General features: G+C 38.2%; 1 protein-coding gene across 5 annotated transcripts in view; it reads left to right on the top strand.

The window, feature by feature from the left end:
* celsr1a (cadherin EGF LAG seven-pass G-type receptor 1a) overlaps positions 1 to 21,091 on the top strand; it is a 265,136-nt gene that overhangs the window by 235,972 nt on the left and 8,073 nt on the right. For all 5 annotated transcript variants that reach the window (XM_039761083.1, XM_039761082.1, XM_039761084.1 and 2 more), the window contains 3 exons: positions 2,707 to 2,810; positions 8,063 to 8,230; positions 9,821 to 10,051. In XM_039761083.1, the coding sequence (XP_039617017.1) occupies positions 2,707 to 2,810; positions 8,063 to 8,230; positions 9,821 to 10,051 (503 nt within the window). The remainder of the gene's footprint in view (positions 1 to 2,706; positions 2,811 to 8,062; positions 8,231 to 9,820; positions 10,052 to 21,091) is intronic.

Raw genomic sequence — 21,091 nt, forward strand, 5'->3', positions numbered from 1 at the left:
TTTATCAATGGGGTTGGGACCAGCAGTTGTGTTGTGCAGAAGTCAGGTTAGTTGGACGATCATTTATTTTTCAACAGGACAATGACCCCAAACACACCCCCAGGCTTTGTAAGGGCTATTTGACCAAGAAGGAGAGTGATGGAGTGCTGTAAATGGTCATGAAAATAAAGAAAACACATTGAATGAAGAGGTGTGTCCAAACTTTTGGCCTGTACTGTGTGTGTGTATATATATATATATATATATATATATATATATATATATATATATATATATATATACACACAGTGTATGTGTGTGTGTATAAATATATATACTGTATGTGTGTGTGTGTATATATACACGCACATATATATATGCATATACATGCATATATATATATGCATGCCATTGAAAACTGCATATTTAAATAATATTGTTTTTATACTGTATGTATTGGCTTGGAAAAATTAATCACTGATCACCGGCTGCCTTAACATCAACATATGAACCAAGTTAGCGTTAATGATTCGGAATGAAAACAGGTATTTTATCCCAGAAATAAATAATCCTATGTCTTTTGAAGGATTGCTGTCAGATTTTCTTGAGTGAGGTTGATTATACTATTCTTACATTAAATAATACTGTTCAAAAAAATTAAAGGAACACTTCTTAATCAGAGTATAGTATCAAGTCAGTGAAACTTCTGGGATATTGATCTGGTCAGTCAAGTAGCAGAGGAGGTTGTTAATGAGTTTCAGCTGTTAATTAACTAGTTTCAGGTGAATGAAATTACCAGCAGGTGCACTAGAGGGGCAATAATGAAATGACCGCCCAAAACAGGAATGATTTAACAAGTGGGGGCCACTGGCATTTTTCGCCTCTCATGTTTTCTGACTGTTTTTTCACTGGTTTTGCATTTGGCTACAGTTAGGATCACTACTGATAGCATGAGGTGATACCTGGACCCTACAGAGCTTCCACAGGTAGTCTAACTTCTCCAGGATGGCACATCAATACATGCCATTGCCAGAATGTTTGTTGTGTCTCCCAACACAGTCTCAAGGGCATGGAGGAGATTCTAGGAGACAGGCAGTTACTCTAGGAGAGCTAGACAGGGCCGTAGAAGGTCCTTAACTCAGCAGGACTGGTATCTGCTCCTTTGGTCAAGGAGGAACAGGATGAGCACTGCCAGAGCCCTACAAAATGACCTACATGTGGTCACTGGTGTGAATGTCTCTGACCAAACAATCAGAAACAGACTTCATGAGGGTGGCCTATGGGCCCTGTGTTCACTGCCAGAAGTGGCAGATCCAACACTGGCGCGCCCTGTGCTTTTCACAGATGAGAGCAGGTTCGCCCTGAGCTCATGTGACAGACATGAAAGGGTCTGGAGAAGCTGTGGAGAATGTTATGCTGCTTTGACTGCCATTAGGTATCGGGATGAAATCTTTGGACCCATTGTCAAACCCTATGGTGGTGCAGTGGGTCCTGGGTTCCTCCTGGTGCACGACAATGCCCGGTGTCATGTGGTGAGAGTATGCAGACAGTTCCTGGAGAATGAAGGAATTGATACCAATGACTGGCCCCCATGCTTACCTGACCTAAATCCAACAGAACACCTTTGGGACATTATGTTTTGGTCCATCCAATGCCGCCAAGTTGCACCTCAGACTGTCCAGGAACTCAGTGATGCCCTGGTCCAGATCTGGGAGGAGATCCCCAAGACACCATCCTTCATCTCATTAGGAGCATGCCCCGAGGTTGTCAGGCATGCATACAAGCACGTGGGGGCCATACAAACTACTGAGTACAATTTTGAGTTGCTGCATTGAAATTTCGGCAAAATGGACTAACCTGCCACATCATTTTTTCACTTTGATTTTCATCATGTCTTTGAATTCAGCCCTCTCTAGGTTGATAGTTTTCATTTCCATCAAACGATGTGGCATCCTTTCATTCCTAACACATTACCCAGTCCATCTAAGTATAGATATCCAGCATTACTTTTTTTCCTATTGAGATCTGATGTGTTTTCAAAGTGTTCCTTTAACTTTTTGAGCAGTTTATTTCACACTTAAGAGAATTGAAACCTTTTATGTCAAGGCTGACCTGTACGGATTGAGGATTAAAGACTAGACTATAACAAACAACATAACCTCAAATTTTAGTATTAATTGCTTATACCGGAACTAAATTATTAAGTAGTCCTGCTAATTAAAAGTAAAGTGAGGATAATATTTTTACTTTCTCCACATTTCATATCATATTATTTTCATGAAAAACTGACATCCAGTTTCCAATAGAAATATATATTTTTAAATATCTCCAGAACATATTTTGAGTATTTTTGGAAAGGTGTGCTTGCAGAAAAATTTTTGTGGACACCGTAACTCAAGAACAAATTAACTTAATTCTTATAAAATTTTGTTAAAAACAGCAGCCAAATCACAGCTAAAAAGTGCACAAAATTTGGCATACACATTCATTGATCATTATAAGGTTTAAGCATTTGATTATTCTTGGCTTTTGAGCCTACTTAATGAGTCTTAACTAAAAAAGTAAAGTTTAGTTTGTGCTTTCACTTTTGCATTTCTGGGCTAAAATAAGGGCAGTCTTAACAGATTCCCCAATGACAGCAAAGTGTGTTTTGGAAAGCAAAATGTATGTTACAGTTGAAATATTGTTGTGTGGAATGTTTTATGCATTAATCATGCTATTTTTTAGGGATGACTCTGCTCAAAAGCCTAGTGTTTCATCCAGTACAGCAAGAGTGGGGCACACAGAAGGAGACTCTTCAATATTCCACCGCAATGCAACTAAAGCTAATGGTAGTTACTGCTTCTTAATCTCAGTTTTTTCTCTGTTTAGCTGTATTATACAGAACATTTCAGCTCCTACTTACAATATTAGAACTAATTAATTAAAATATGTCTTTATTAACACTAATACGGTACATGGGTACAGCTCATCATAGGAGATACTGACACACACACCCCTATACACATTCATACCAATCTAATTTATAGTCACAAATCAGCCTAAACAGCACATCTTTGAGATGACAGACAGACTAAGACTTGAGCTTTGCTCCCAAATTCTGTGTAATATCGTTATTATGTTTATGTGTACTGTAGTTCTCTTCATCTATAGACAAAAGCAAAGTTATGCTGGGCTATGTATGGGCCTTTATTTTAATAGACTATGTAATCTGTAGTAAATCAGTATCATTTGTTAGTTTGCATGAGTAAAAAAAGTAAGTTTAATTTGGCAAAGATTTTTACATACTGCACTGGAATTTTCACACTATATTTGCAATAACAAGCCTACTGAAGTTGTTTGCTTTATTAAAGCCACACCAAGTTCCTTTATAATTGAAAAAGGTCCATTGTATTTCACATGGCAGCAGCTGGTGTGCAAGTCGGTAGACTGCCAAAAACTTGCTCAATTGACCCAGGTCAATATAAATGCCCAGTCAACTGATAATTATGTATGTGTGTGGTCCTGTTCTTCTTTTTTATCTATGAAGTTATTACAAGATATATACGTTTTCCATTTGCCATTTGTTCTGCAAGACTTGTTTCTGCTGCATAATTTTCAGAATCCCCACACTCTCTATTTTGACCTACCATGTGTTAACACTGTAAATTTTTCATGAGAAGAGTACAGGAAAATGTGGTGGCTGAATCTGTTAAATACAAAGATAATATTTTTAAACAAGAGCTAGGAGTTTTTAAACTGTGCAGTTTTACTTTGTGTAAAAATATTTAACTTCTGTATCTGAATTTAAGTCTTGCTTGCGTTATCTTCATTATGACACATTCAAATGTTTAAAAAACTCCCTGAGTAGATAAATATCCACTAAAAAGAAATCTTTTAATTCTTCTTCTTCATTAGGGTGCTCCCGTTTAGGGGTCGCAACAGCAGATCATCTCTTTCCATGTCTTCCTATCCACTGCATCTTGCTTCGTCACACCCACCACCTGCATGTCCTGTCTCACCACATCCATAAACTCCCTCTTAGGTCTTTCTCTTTTACTCTTGCCTAGTTGCTCCATCCCTAGCATCCTTTTCCCAATATACCCAGCATCTCTCCTCTGCACATGTGGAGAACCAACGCAATCTTGTCTCTCTGGCTTTGTCTCCAACCCATCCAATCTGAGATGACCCTTTAATATACTTGTTCCTTATCCTGTCTATCCTTGTCAAACCCAATGCAAATCTTAACAGCTTTAATTCTGCAAACTCCAGCTCTGTCTCCTGTCTTTTTGTCAGGGACACAGTCTCCAACCCATATAACATAGTTGGTCTCACTACCATCTTGTAGACCTTCTCTTTCACTCTTGCTGGTACCTACCTGTCACAAATCATTTATGACATTCTTCTCAACCCACTGCACACTGTCTGCACTCTCTTCTTCATTCCCCGTTACTCTGTACTGTTGATCCCAACTTGTTAAATTCATTCACCTTCTCCAACTCTACTACCTACATTCTCAGCACTCCTCTGACCTCCCACTCATTCACACACATGTATTCTGTCTTGGTCCTACCTTTATTCCTCTCCTCTCTAGAGCATATCTCCACCTCTCCTGGGTCTCCTCAAACTGCTCCGTACTCTTGTTACAGATCAAATCTCTAGGCACCATGTCATATGCTTTCTCCAGTTCCACAAAGACACAACTCCTTTTGGCCTTCTCTATACTGCTCCATCAACACCCTCAGAGCAAACATCACATGTGTAGTGCTCTTTCCTGGCATGAAACCATACTGTTGCTCACAAATCATCACCTTCCTTCTTAACATAGCTTCCACTACTCTTTTCCGTAACTTCATGTTGTGTCGGATCAATTTTATCCTACTGTATTTACTACAGGTCTGCAAATCACCCTTTTTCTTAAAAATCAGTACCAGTACACTTATCCACTCCTCAGGCATCGTCTCACTTTCCAAGATTGCGTTAAACACTCTGGTTAAAAACTGCACTGCCATCGCTAAACACCTAAACACCTCTGTGCTTCCACAGGTATGTCTTCTGGACTAACGTTCTTCCCATTCTTCAACCTCTTCATAGCTGTCCTTATTTCCTCCTTGATAATTTATTGCACTTCCTGGTTTGCTATCCCCACATCATCCAACCTTCTGTCTCTCTCTCATTCTCTTTCCATCTTCTCAACACACTCTCCTCACTTGTGAGTGCATTGCCATCATTATCCTTTATCACCCTAAAGTGCTACTCATCTATCCCAGCTCAGTCCTTCTGTCCAGCCAATCAGCATAGGTCCTTTTCTCCCTTCAGCCTCTCATACAACTCATACTCCTTTTCTTTAGCCTGCACCACCTTTCTCTTCACTTTATGCCTTATCTACCCTGTACTCCTTTCTACTTTCTTCATCTATCCGACTTTCCCACTTCTTCGTCGCCAACCTCTTTCTCTATATACTTTCCTGTACTGCCTCATTCCACCACCAGGTTTCTTTGTCCCCCTTCCTCTGTCCAGATGTCACACCAAGCACCTGGTAACTCTTCACTGCCACCTAGTGCCTGTCTTGCCTCCTCCCTGAACTCCACCTTACATTCTTCCTTTTGTAGTTTTCACCATTTGATCCTTGGCCCTGCCTTCACTTTTCTCCTGTTCTCAATCTCCAGTGTCACCCTACAGACCACCAACCTATGCAGCCTAACTACACCTTCCCCTGGCACTTTGCAGTCTCCAGTCTCCTTAAGACTGACTCTTCTGCATATAATATAGGATATACACTCACCTAAAGGATTATTAGGAACACCATACTAATACGGTGTTTGACCCCCTTTCGCCTTCAGAACTGCCTTAATTCTACGTGGCATTGATTCAACAAGGTGCTGAAAGCATTCTTTAGAAATGTTGGCCCATATTGATAGGATAGCATCTTGCAGTTGATGGAGATTTGTGGGATGCACATCCAGGGCAAGCTCCCGTTCCACCACATCCCAAAGATGCTCTATTGGGTTGAGATTTGGTGACTGTGGGGGCCATTTTAGTACAGTGAACTCATTGTCATGTTCAAGAAACCAATTTGAAATGATATGAGCTTTGTGACATGGTGCATTATCCTGCTGGAAATATCCATCAGAGGATGGGTACATGGTGGTCATGAAGGGATGGACATGGCCAGAAACAATGCTCAGGTAGCTCGTGGCATTTAAACGATGCCCAATTGGCACTAAGGGGCCTAAAGTGTGCCAAGAAAACATCCCCCACACCATTACACCACCACCAGCCTGCACAGTGGTAACAAGGCATGATGGATCCATGTTCTCATTCTGTTTACGCCAAATTCTGACTCTACCATTTGAATGTCTCAACAGAAATCGAGACTCATCAGACCGGGCAACATTTTTCCAGTCTTCAACTGTTCAATTTTGGTGAGCTCGTGCAAATTGTAGCCTCTTTTTCCTATTTGTAGTGGAGATGAGTGGTACCCGGTGGGGTCTTCTGCTGTTGTAGCCCATCCGCCTCAAGTTTGTGCGTGTTGTGGCTTCACAAATGCTTTGCTGCATACCTCGGTTGTAACAAGTGGTTATTTCAGTCAAAGTTGCTCTTCCATAAGCTTGAATCAGTCGGCCCATTCTCCTCTGACCTCTAGCATCAACAAGGCATTTTCGCCCACAGGACTGCCGCATACTGGATGTTTTTCCCTTCACACCATTCTTTGTAAACCCTAGAAATGGTTGTGCATGAAAATCCCAGTAACTGAGCAGATTGTGAAATACTCAGACCGGCCCGTCTGGCACCAACAACCATGCCACGCTCAGAATTGCTTAAATCACCTTTCTTTCCCATTCTGACATTTTTGGACAGTTTGGAGTTCAGGAGATTGTCTTGACCAGGACCACACCCCTAAATGCATTGAAGTAACTGCCATGTGATTGGTTGATTAGATAATTGCATTAATGAGAAATTGTACAGGTGTTCCTAATAATCCTTTAGGTGAGTGTAATTTACCTGTGTGCATCTTCCTCCACTCTTGTACATCATCCTGTGTTCCTCCCTCTTCTTAAAATGCATATTCACCACAGCCATGTCTATTCATTATGCAAAATCCACTACAATCTGACCTTTATTCCTTTTTTTGACACCATACTTACACTCACTTCCTCATCTCCCCATTCCCTTCACCAACATGTCCATTTAAATCTGCTCAAATCACCACTCCCCCCCCTTTAGGTACACACTCCACTATTTCATCCTACTCTCCAGAAATCTTCTTTCTCATCCACCACACACCCAACTTGCAGGGAATATGCACTAACAACATTCATCATCACAACTTTCTTTCCGACACTGTTCACCTCCAAAATACTCTTGACATACTGTTCCTTTAGGATAACTCCTACCATTTTTCTCTTCCCGTCCACGCCATGGTAGAACAATTAAAACCCAACTCTGATACATCTGGCCTCACTCCCCTTCCGTCTATATATCAGCCTTTCTTCTCTCCATCATATCAGCTAACTCTCTGCCTTTACCACTTATACTACCAACATTCAAAGTTCCAACAGCTCAATTTCCACTAGTACCCTGTTAGCTAACTGTACTTGTGGCACACATTGTTAACTCTGGCCACGACTGAACTGATATCTGTATCAGTATCTGTATTGTTGTCCACATATTGATATGCAAAAGTTTGCAGTGGATGCCCTTCCTGGTGTAACTTTCCCCATTTATTTGGGCTTGGGACCAACACAAAGAAACAGACTGATTTTTGTATCCCCATGGCTTGGTTTTAAAAAAAAAATAGGCTGGTTAAATGTTTACATAGTAATTCTTAACTCTTTACTTTTGTTTTAAAACTCTTGTGTTTTTGCGATATCTTATGGTATGTATATGTGGATGTTCTTTAATTGTTTGGTATTTCATTTACATGTGTTATTTTATGTTAATTAAATTTAGTTAAAAGATAAATATGAATATAGAATGAAAATGATTCTATTGGAATTTTTTGCAGTCACAAATTTTTGGTGTTTTCATTTTTATTTATATAAAGGTTTGGGTGGATTTAGCAACATACACTGTAATCATTTAATTTCCTTCTTACATACAGTTCATGAATCTGATTCTGATAGTGAGCTATCTGTAGATGAACACAGCAGTTCCTATGCATCATCACATTCTTCTGAGAGCGAAGATGATGCAATCAACATGAAGTCAAAATGGAATCCATCAACACCAAAAAACAATGAAAGACAACCATTACACAGTACACCAAAAGGTACGATTTAATGTATTTATGTATGTTTACATGAACAAATTCTGTGAAACAGTGGTATTTTGCTGTTGTTGATCATTGTTGGTTTGAATTTTTGGAGTGACATTTTAGAGGAGAAATGTTCATGCTTATTAAAAAACCACTTGCTTAATACATTTAATGATTATTTATCTATATATATAAAATGTTAACGGTTATCTGTCTATCACACAAAAACTTGCGAACAACTGGGCCTTGAACCTCAATCTTGGCCTTAAGCCTTGAACCTCAATCTTGGCCTTAATCAAGAACGTATTTAGTGATACGTTAAATGCAACCTATGAACTGTATGTGAAGGCTACCTTAGATATGTAATTGAGCTTCAGGTTCTTCTCAAAGAGGTATGGCAACACACAATGGATGGCAGGAAAAAAATAGCCATGAGTGCACAGAAAAACGCATTGGTCACAATTGCTGACATTGCACAAGCAATTCAGACACATGTTAACTACACACCTTTATGCCACAAAAATTAACACAATCTACAACCTGAGCACAGTGTTAAGTGGACCCCTGCCATACATACCAAAGTGATAGGTCAGTTTGAATATAGAGCCTTTGATCCATGGTACAAACTGGAGAACAAATAGGATAGTAGCTCTATTCGCCATCAGGTGGTAACATACACAATGCAAGCGCTGACAAAGTAAAACAAACAACACATTATAAGATCCTCTGGACATGCAAGAACAAACTGTTTACCACACATACAGTATGCAGGATCAGTAGCTTTGAGCATCATGCGTATAGCGGAAGGTGTTTAATACAGGATGCAGAATACCAGAATGAGAACAACGAAAAGATGCATGCCAACAAATTAGCAGTACTTTGGACACTTCACAAGCACTACTTAGGAATGCAAAACAAAGTCATACACTACTGAACAATTGGAGATGCTTGCTATCCTTCACCATGTAATTGGGCTTTGGGTTCTTCTCAAGTCATACATACTGTTAGGGTATACAGTCTTGGCAGATATTTTTGACATTATTGTACCTAAATTTCATAATCAAAAATAAATACCTATTACTCTGCTTATGTAATAAAGGAGCTGCAAATAGCTGAATAGTAGCAATTACAACACTTCAGATTTTTAAAAGAAAGTGTTTATATGATTAAAACCTTTGTTTACACCAATTTCAACTAAATAAAATACTAAAAGAATTTGGTGCTTTAGGGATTTCTCTCCAAAAAAATGGATTTTAAAGGAAAGTGTGATATAGTGATGTTTGATTAAAGTGGGAGGTCTTCACATGAAACTTGTGTGGATTCTAAAATAATTAATTAGGTTTAGTGTTAAAGTAAAATGGTGAAAAGGACTTGATTAAATTTAATTCCAGGTTTGCTTCAATATTCCATATTTCTAAACTGGGAAACTTTTCAAGGTAGCAATATACAGTACTACATTATAGTACCAATAATTATTTGTATTTATGCAGAGTTACATGTGAACTTCCAACATTCACAAAGGACCATTTTATGTCTGTGCTGTTTGTAAAACTGTTTCATTATTTCTGTCTTAAACCGTGTACTTTTATATTCATTTTCTCTTAGATCCAGTATCTAATCATGTGAAGGCAAACTGGCCAGTGGAATGTGCTAGTGATAGTGAGGAGCATGGAGACACGGATCCGCTGAAGGTGGAAACTAAAGTGAATGTGGAGCTTCACCCAGAAAATAAATTAAATCACACTGAGGATCCAGCACAAGAAAAAGATGTATTAGTAAAAGAGACAGAATCTATACATCAGCAGAACTCCAATCATCAGCCAGAACAAAGAAAAGGCATGTGATTTATATTATTGTAAACACAGGTTCTTATTTTTCTTCAAATATAGATGACCAGCACTTAAGATTTTAAAAGAAGAAAGCTATTAGAAAATGATAGTCATGCTTAACCATGACTATTCCAGGTTGCATGCATAAACATGATATACCCATATATTTTAAACAGTGGAGGCTGAGTCTTGGAATTGAATTTCCTTTTCATAATTTGTAAAGTACTGGCTTAATGGATAAGGTGATTGACCGCAACAAGTTGGCTTAACTTTCATGTTATGACCTATTAGCAGATAGTAATCAGTAACATTGACATGTATTCACAGCACTTTGAGTCTTGGTTACTGCTCAGAAACACAGTGTAAAAAATAAACTGATGTTCAGCTGTTATCTTTTATTTTGCCACTTTCTTCCTTTCACTTTGTTAATTTCTCTTTTGAAATTCAGATAGCAGTTTACATGTAAATACTCTGAACCTAGATAATGAAGAAACGAATTCATATTTTGATGTGGTTTACATGTCCAGCAAATGAGAACTAGAGATGGTTAGCCATATTTAGTTAATGTGATGTTTTTGTTAGCATCTTTTTTTTCTTCATCTTCTGGTAAAAGCCATCAAGCATACTCTGCATAAGTTAATTTTAAAGTTCAGTACTGTATGTTACTACAAAAAGTATTTTCTTTATCTTATGCTTTGGATATATGTGGTGGGGCCGTATCCAGAATTGATATGAAATGTATGTTTAATCAGTGTAATGCATAGATGTGTCACTTTAAGATTTCTTAGAACTGAAGTACTGTTGCGGACTGGATGTGTCCTGGATGAATACGTCTATACAAAACACAAGCTATTTCATTTTAAAATGTACAGTATATACCTCATTCTGTAGTACAACTGCTCTATCAGTGCAAAATAAAGCCAGGTAAAGTGGCAACCTGAAAGCAGTCAGGTTTTATTCAGTTACTAGCAAAATACCCGCGCTTCGCAGCGGAGAAGTAGTGTGTTAAAGAAGTTATGAAAAAGAAAAGAAAACATTTTAAAAACAACGTAACATGATTGTCAATGTAATTGTTTTGTGACTGTTATGAGTGTTGCTGTCATCGAGGATTTGATTATCATTATTTATTTCAGTCAGGTTCGAATTTGGAGGATGTGTTGTGTTCAAGTTATATTCCATGTTTTTCAACCGTTATAAAGATAACAGGTATCATTCATCGAAGTGTTCACTACCCAAATCGGTACTTGTGAATCTAAGATGTTTAACAGGCATTCCTGGTATTAAGTTGTGGATTTGCTTGCAAATATTTAGCGATAGCGTGTCTATGAACTTAATTTAACCTTTCCCAGTCCTGCAAAGTCAATTCACGTGAGCCACTCGGAGTACATGCATCGAAGCTTCTCAGCTGTGCTTGTGCTGTCTCGTGCGATCTCGCAATGTCCACAGCTTTATTTAATATTAGCTTAGACCCGGCACTTAAAAGTTTCTCTTGCACTTTTGCTGAGTTTGCTCAAAAACACTATTCTATCCCTGACCATGTCATCTTCATTTGCATAAGCACAGTCCTTCACCAGGAATTTTAACTCCGCTACAAAGTGCTGAAAAGTGTCGTTTAAACCCTGCGTCCTCTCGTTACTCTTGTATCCCGCGAATATCGTATTCGTCTTAGGCATGACAAACGCCAGCGGCAGCGTGTCTATGAACCTAATTTAAAGTTAAGCTTTACACCCTGCTTTCCTATTCATTTGCATAAGCACAGTCCTTCACCAGCAATTTTAACTCCGTTACAGCAATTGTAACTCTGTTACAAAGTGATCAAAAGTCTTGTTTATACCCTGCATCTTCTCATTAAACTTGTATCTCGTGAATATTGTATTCATCGTAGGCATGACAAACACCAGCAGCAGCCTGTCTATGAACTTAATTTAAATGTTAGGTTTACACCGTGCATTGTTTCCGCAGTAACTGCACATATGAATATGCTTGTATGCGTCACTCGCTTCATATTCTTTTGCTGCCTTCTCAATTGTGTAATGCGTTTTTTGAACAGGTTTCATTCATCGAAGTGATCACTACCCAAATCGGTACTCGTGAATCTCAGATGTTTAACAGGCATTCCTTGTATTAAGTTGCAGATTTGCCTGCGAATATTTAGCGGCAGCATGTCAATGAACATAATTTAAACTTAAGCTTTACACCTTGCTTTCCTATTGATATGTGTACAAAGGCTTGTTCAGCGTCAGAGGGTTTCCGCAGTAGCTGCACTTATGAATATGCTAAGCACAGTCCTTCACCCGCAAATATTTACCTTATGTGGGCAGGCACTCAATTACATGGGAGGCGTGATGATGCGGGACGCAACTCCGCCTCACACGGCGACCGAGCTGCAGGCTGTGGCCATATATATGGACGAAAGTAGGTTCCAGTTATGACCGTTACGCATAGAATTTCGAAATGAAACCTGCCTAACTTTTGTAAGTAAGCTGTAAGGAATGAGCCTGCCAAATTTCAGCCTTCCACCTACACGGGAAGTTGGAGAATTAGTGATGAGTGAGTGAGTCAGTGAGGGCTTTGCCTTTTATTAGTATAGATTACATTAATGACATAAGCAAACACTCTATTCTCCTGTGAAACATTGAGAAACCCTTCGAAAAGAAAGATCTGGCTACTATCTCTTGTGAATGTGCATTTTTAAACTTTTTACATTTGGAAGAATGTAAAAGAAGCATATTCCTGCACAAATTTATTTCTTATAACAGTTTAACACTACCCATGCTCTAAAAGAACTTCTATACTTTTAAATGAAGCCATACATTGGTTTACATCACATTTGCAATGTTTAGTCTAGCACAGGGGTCCTCAATCCCAGTCCTGGAGAGCCGCAGTGGCTGCAGGTTTTGTTCTGACCTGGTTGCTTAATTAGAAAGCAATTCTTGCCAATAAAGCACTAACAAGCTATGAAATTAAATTAACTCTGCTATGTCAGGTCATTCTCATATCCTAGATTTTCTTTCCCTTTCTATCATGCAAAATGATTTGAAGGCTAAAATGGACGAGTAATTCTCAGTCCTTCACTTTTTTCTCTTCATTTTTCTTCCAAGTATTTAATTAAACTCAATAGTGCAGATAAATACACACAGGTGTAAATGTAAATAAGCTAAATGGAGAAATGCTGCTCTCTCTTGTCATTTGCATGTTATTGATAATAAGGAGCAATTAAAATAGCTGTTTAAGACAAAATTAAGCAATAAGAGCTCAAAATCACTAAAGTAAAGCAGAAGTGTTACTTTAGCAATAAGTGTTTTTTATTAAGCAACTGGGTTGGAGCAAAAACCTGCAGCCACTGCGGCTCTCCAGGACCGTGATTGAGGACCCCTGGTCTAGCATGTTAATTTCTTTTGCCATGTTTAAACTATAATGTTGTTGAAACAAAAGGACACTGAAATTTGGAATTTGAGAGAAAAATAAAACATGCATTAGGCTCTATTTTTGAAGAGTTAATCTCTTTTCTAAATAGGAAGTTTGCATTTCCAGTTTTTGCTGATACATGTCACTCTTAATTAGTTACTTAGTTTCTTTGTTGTTACATATACAGGTAATTAGTTATTAAAGAAGTTGTTGAGATGTTTTGCAAGGAAACAACATTTAATTTCCACAGCTTCATATGTCAAAACTTTGTAATGTGCACTTGTATTTGTGAATTTTTCTGACCAGTGAGGTGATTGTGTGTGTGCTAGTAAACAGCTCCTCAATTGCAATTTCTTTTTTCTGTTACTTCACAACCAGCTTATTTTGCAGTTTGGCAATCAGCATTACATCATCAAAAATAACCATGAGCTACAAGCATGTAAAACATGTGGGTTAAAGATTATCACTACTTGTCTGTGAGTCTTCTAACTCAGGAAAAGTACCCACTTTCTCTGAACACATTTCTTTACATATCTATACTAATAAAAGGCAAAGCCCTCACTGACTGACTCACTCACTCACTGACTCACTTATCACTAATACTCCAACTTCCCGTGTAGGTAGAAGGCTGAAATTTGGCAGGCTCATTCCTTACAGCTTACTTACAAAAGTTGGGCAGATTTCATTTCAAAATTCTACGCCTAATGGTCATAACTGGAAGGTATTTTTCTACATTAACTGTAATGGAGATGAGCTGGAAAGACGTGGGGGGGCGGAGTTTCGTGTGACATCATCACGTGAACTGACTGTCAACGCAGTGCGTAGAAAACCAGGAAGTCCTCCAAAAAGCTCTTAAGAAAACATGCATTATATAATTGAGAAGGCAGCGAAACAATAAGAAGCGAGCGAGTGACATATACTACCATATTCATGAGTGCTGCTACCTCGGAAAGAAAGCAAGGTGTAAACCTAAACTTTAAATTAAGTTCATAGACAGGCTACCGCTGGCGTTTCACATGCCCACAGGGAATGCGGGATACAAGTTTAATAAGAGGACGCAGGATATAAACGAGAGTTTTGATCACTTTGTAACTAAGTTAAAATTGCAGGTGAAGGGGTGTGCTTATGCAAATTCCGAGAGACTGTGTTTGTGGGAGATTGACAGTTAAAGGCGAGTGGGGGAGTCACGTCATCATCTCCCCTCCCATTTACCTCATTTCACTCTGAGCTGAGCTCAGCGGCTAACGCCGTCTTTTGAAGCAACTTCACACTGCCACCAAATACTCACAGAAAAATCCACAAGTTAATACACACGCTGTCTCTAGAGTTTCTCCACACTGAATCCTCCAGGCACTACTTACAAAAGGTTACATTGACAATCATGTTACGTTATTTTTAAAATCTTTCCTTTTCTTAGCACAAGCACAGCTGAGAAGCTTTGATGCATGTGCTCCATAACGCTAAAAATAATGCATTTAATCACACTTTGCATTACAAGCAAAGGGGAACTTTTGTCAATGCATGATTTACTGGTACACTGATTACATTGATCAGCGCATCCCGATTCATTTTACCCTCGCACCACCTTAGTTTGAGAAGAAGTATGAAAAATATGAGGTTAACACAGAAAAACAGATCACCAATTCAAGCTTTATGAATAATCGATTCGCCATCAATAATTGTTTTGGTAAAGCCATACTCAGTGTAATCCTCCTTCCATTTTATAATTTTTCCGCCACTAGCCATGATTAAATGAACGGTAAAAAGTAAGAGCAAAGCGAGGGTGACTTATTTAGGCAGGCATATATATGACAGCAACACTCATGACAATGTCAATCATGTTACGCTATTATTAAAATGTTTCCTTTTCTTTTCATTACTTCTTTAACACACTACTTCTCCGCAGTAGGGGTATTTTGCTATATATATATATATATATATATATATATATATATATATATATATATATATATATATATATATATATATATATATATATATATATATAATATGACCTCCAAAGAGCTGAGAATTTTGATATGTGAACGTGTCTGCAAAACTGGGGTCTCCTGCCCAGCAAAAGTCGAGCAGCCAGCAGCTGCATAGCTGTGCCGGCCTTTGAGCGCTGACTGCGCTTCTGCCTTAAGTCAAAGTGAGCACTTTTAATTTTTTTCCTCCTCCCCCTGAACTATAGCCCAGACAAGTGCAAACACAGGACCCCTTTTCTACACCGCGGGAAACTAATATTAAGGCGATTTGCACTTTCTTTGCACGATACAATTATGAGGTCCTCAGCTCGGATTATGAAGACACGCACACGAGTGGAGGACTGACAGTGCCATCACAACCGATTAATGGCGGGACGCCTCACCAGTCTACACAAGACCCACCGCGACTGTCCCCAAAAGGCAATCATAACGCCAGCTTAACACATCTCTATACTATATAAAAGAAAAGGCAACTTTCCTTTCTTTACACCTTTTTCCTTTTATCCCAAACCAAAGCCTTTCTCTTAACACTGCAGAGGACACAAAACTAATTTTCTTTAAATGCCGGTAAGGCACATTACCAGAGGCACAAATTTGAACGTTCACATAGAAAATGTAATTTCTATACCACAGCCGTCGTGTAGCGCCTTTCAAAAGGGATCTACTACGAGAGATGATCCATATACATTTTAGCTGCTGTTAGTTCTACTTACCTGTTGTGTTACACAGTCTTTAAAATGTAGTTTACCCACAACCACTCCTGTAGTGCTCAATGTACCTGTACTTCTTAAAACGTTAATGTTTTACTGTTTAATAACTTATAGACTATATTTTATTATTTTTCCCTTGCACTCAGTGACCAAAGCTATACACACACATATAGACACATACAAACATACACACAAGTATATGTATGTGTATATATATATATGTATGTGTGTATATATATATATATATATACACACACACACACCCCTATCTACATTATATATATATATATATATATATATATATATATATATACACACACACACACACACACACACACACACACACACACACACACACACACACATACATACATAAATCTATACTAATAAAAGGCAAAGCCCTCACTCACTCATCACTAATTCTCCAACTTCCCGTGTAGGTAGAAGGCTGAAATTTGGCAGGCGATTCCTTACAGCTTACTTACAAAAGTTGGGCAGGTTTCATTTCAAAATTCTACGCCTAATGGTCATAACTGGAAGGTATTTTCTCCATTAACTGTAATAGAGTTGAGCTGGAAAGACGGGGGGGAGTTTCATGTGACATCATCACGCTTCCCACGTAATCACGTGAACTGACTGTCAACGCAGTGCGTAGAAAACCAGGAAGACCTCCAAAAAGCGCTTAAGAAAATATGCATTATATAATTGAGAAGGCAGCGAAACAATAAGAAGCGGCGAAAGTGACATATACTACCATATTCATGAGTGCTGCTACCTCGGAAAAAAAGCAAGGTGTAACCCTAAACTTTAAATTAAGTTCATAGACAGGCTACCGCTAATATTAAATAAAGCTGTATGTGCTCCATAACGCGTTAAAAAATAATGCATTTAATCACACTTTGCATTACAAGCAAAGGGGAGCTTTTGTCAGTGCATGATTTCTTGGTACACCGATTACATTGATCAGCGCATCCCGATTCATTTTACCCTTGCACCACCTTAGTTTGAGAAGAAGTATGAAAAAATATGAGGTTAACACAGAAAAACAGATCACCAATTCAAGCTTTATGAATAATCGATTCGCCATCAATAATTGTTTTGGTAAAGCCATCCTCCTTCCATTTTATAATTTTTCCGCCACTAGCCATGATTAAATGAATGGTAAAAAAGTAAGAGCAAAGCCAGGGTGACTTATTTAGGCAGGCATATATATGACAGCAACACTCATGACAGTGTCAATCATGTTACATTATTATTAAAATGTTTCCTTTTCATTACTTCTTTAACACACTACTTCTCCGCTGCGAGGCGCGGGTATTTTGCTATATATATATATATATATGAATGACCTCCAAAGAGCGCTGAGACTTTTGATATCATGAACGTGTCTGCAAAAATGGGGTCTCCTGCCCAGCAAAGTCGAGCAGCCAGCGCGTGCATAGCTGTGCCGGCCTTTGAGACGCTGACTGCGCTTCTGCCTTAAGTCAAAGTGAGCACTTTTAATTTTTTTCATCCTCCCCCTGCGCTATAGCCCAGACAAGTGCAAACACAGGACCCCTTTTCTACACCGCGGGAAACTAATATTAAGGCGATTCACACTTTCTTGTGCACGTATACGATTATGAGGTCCTCACCTCGAATTATGAAGACACGCACACGAGTGCAGGACTGACAGTGCCATCACAACCGATTAATGGCGGGGACGTCTCACCAGTCTACACAAGACCCACCGCGACTGTCCCCAAAAGGCAATCATAACGTCAGCGAACACATCTCTATACTATATAAAAGAAAAAGGCAACTTTCCTTTCTTTACACCTTTTTCCTTTTATCCCAAACCAAAGCCTTTTCTCTTAACACTGCAAAGGACACAAAACTAATTTTCTTTAAATGCCGGTAAGGCACATTACCAGAGGCACAAATTTGAACGTTCACATAGAAAATGTAATTTCTATACCACAGCCGTCGTGTAGCGCCTTTCAAAAGGGATCTACTACCGAGAGATGATCCATATACATTTTAGCTGCTGTTAGTTCTACTTACCTGTTGTGTTACACAGTCTTTAAAATGTAGTTTACCCAAACCACTCCTGTAGTGCTCAATGTACCTGTACTTCTTAAAACGTTAATGTTTTACTGTTTAATAACTTATAGACTATATTTTATTATTTTTCCCTTGCACTCAGTGACCAAAGCTATACACACACATATAGACACATACAAACATACACACAAGTATATGTATGTGTATATATATATGTATGTGTATATATATATATATACACACACACCCCTATCTACATTATATATATATATATATATATATATATATATATATATATATATATATATATATATATACACACACACACACACACACACACACACACACATACATACATACATCTATACTAATAAAAGGCAAAGCCCTCACTCACTCATCACTAATTCTCCAACTTCCCGTGTAGGTAGAAGGCTGAAATTTGGCAGGCGCATTCCTTACAGCTTACTTACAAAAGTTGGGCAGGTTTCATTTCAAAATTCTACGCCTAATGGTCATAACTGGAAGGTATTTTTCTCCATTAACTGTAATAGAGTTGAGCTGGAAAGACGTGGGGGGGCAGAGTTTCATGTGACATCATCACGCTTCCCACGTAATCACGTGAACTGACTGTCAACGCAGTGCGTAGAAAACCAGGAAGACCTCCAAAAAGCGCTTAAGAAAATATGCATTATATAATTGAGAAGGCAGCGAAACAATAAGAAGCGAGCGAGTGACATATACTACCATATTCATGAGTGCTGCTACCTCGGAAAAAAAGCAAGGTGTAACCCTAAACTTTAAATTAAGTTCATAGACAGGCTACCGCTAATATTAAATAAAGCTGTATGTGCTCCATAACGCGTTAAAAAATAATGCATTTAATCACACTTTGCATTACAAGCAAAGGGGAGCTTTTGTCAGTGCATGATTTCTTGGTACACCGATTACATTGATCAGCGCATCCCGATTCATTTTACCCTTGCACCACCTTAGTTTGAGAAGAAGTATGAAAAAATATGAGGTTAACACAGAAAAACAGATCACCAATTCAAGCTTTATGAATAATCGATTCGCCATCAATAATTGTTTTGGTAAAGCCATCCTCCTTCCATTTTATAATTTTTCCGCCACTAGCCATGATTAAATGAATGGTAAAAAAGTAAGAGCAAAGCCAGGGTGACTTATTTAGGCAGGCATATATATGACAGCAACACTCATGACAGTGTCAATCATGTTACATTATTATTAAAATGTTTCCTTTTCATTACTTCTTTAACACACTACTTCTCCGCTGCGAGGTGCGGGTATTTTGCTATATATATATATATATGAATGACCTCCAAAGAGCGCTGAGACTTTTGATATCATGAACGTGTCTGCAAAAACTGGGGTCTCCTGCCCAGCAAAAGTCGAGCAGCCAGCGCGCGTGCATAGCTGTGCCGCCTTTGAGACGCTGACTGCGCTTCTGCCTTAAGTCAAAGTGAGCACTTTTAATTTTTTTCATCCTCCCCCTGCGCTATAGCCCAGACAAGTGCAAACACAGGACCCCTTTTCTACACCGCGGGAAACTAATATTAAGGCGATTCACACTTTCTTGTGCACGTATACGATTATGAGGTCCTCACCTCGAATTATGAAGACACGCACACGAGTGCAGGACTGACAGTGCCATCACAGCCGATCAATGGCGGGGACGTCTCACCAGTCTACACAAGAACCACCGCGACTGTCCCCAAAAGGCGATCATAATGTCAGTGAACACATCTCTCTATACTATATAAAAGAAAAAGGCAACTTTCCTTTCTTTACACCTTTTTTCCTTTTATCCCAAACCAAAGCCTTTCTCTCTTAACACTGCAGAGGACACAAAACTAATTTTCTTTAAATGCCGGTAAGGCACATTACCAGAGGCACAAATTTGAACGTTCACATAGAAAATGTAATTTCAATGTACCTGTACTTCTTAAAACATTAATGTTTTACTGTTTAATAACTTATAGACTATAATTTATTATTTTTCCCTTGCAGTCAGTGACCAAACCTATACACACACATATAGACACATACAAACATACACACAAGTATATGTATGTGTATATACACACACACACACACATACATACATACATACATACACACATATATATAATTTGTGTGTGTGTATGTATGTATGTGTGTGTATATATGATGTAGATAGGTAGGTATGTATGTATATATATATATATATATATATATGTATATGTGTGTGTATATGTAGATATGTATATAGATATGTAGATATGAAGATATGTATGTATATATATGTATATATATATATATGTATGTATGTATGTATGTATGTGTGTGTGTGTGTGTGTATATATATATATATATATATATATATATATATATATATATATATGACAGCAGCAATCCAAGCTGTGAGAAAACAGTAAAAAGGAGGCGTGTCAGACGTCGTGGTACATTTTCTGATGCAGCTACCGAAAACAACTTTGTGACGCTGCCGCCAAATACACAAAACAATTACTTTGACAATCATGTTACATTATTTTTAAAATGTTTCCTTTTCTTTTTCATAACTTCTTTAACACATGACATCGCTGCGAAGCGCAGGTATTTTGCTATATATATATATATATATATATATATCACAGCGACACTCATAACAGTGACAAAACAATTACATTGACAATCATGTTACGTTATTTTCAAAATGTTTCCTTTTCTTTCTCTTTCCTTCTTTAACACACTAATTCTCCGTTTTAACGGGTATTTTGCTATATATATATATACTAAAATACCCAGCCGCAGCTGAGAAGTAGTGTGTTAAAGAAGCAATGAAAAGAAAAGGAAACATTTTGAAAATAACGAACCTGATTCTCAATGTAATTGTTTTGT

This window comes from Polypterus senegalus, chromosome 8 (genome assembly GCF_016835505.1).
Source record: "Polypterus senegalus isolate Bchr_013 chromosome 8, ASM1683550v1, whole genome shotgun sequence".
NCBI classification, from domain to species: domain Eukaryota; kingdom Metazoa; phylum Chordata; class Cladistia; order Polypteriformes; family Polypteridae; genus Polypterus; species Polypterus senegalus.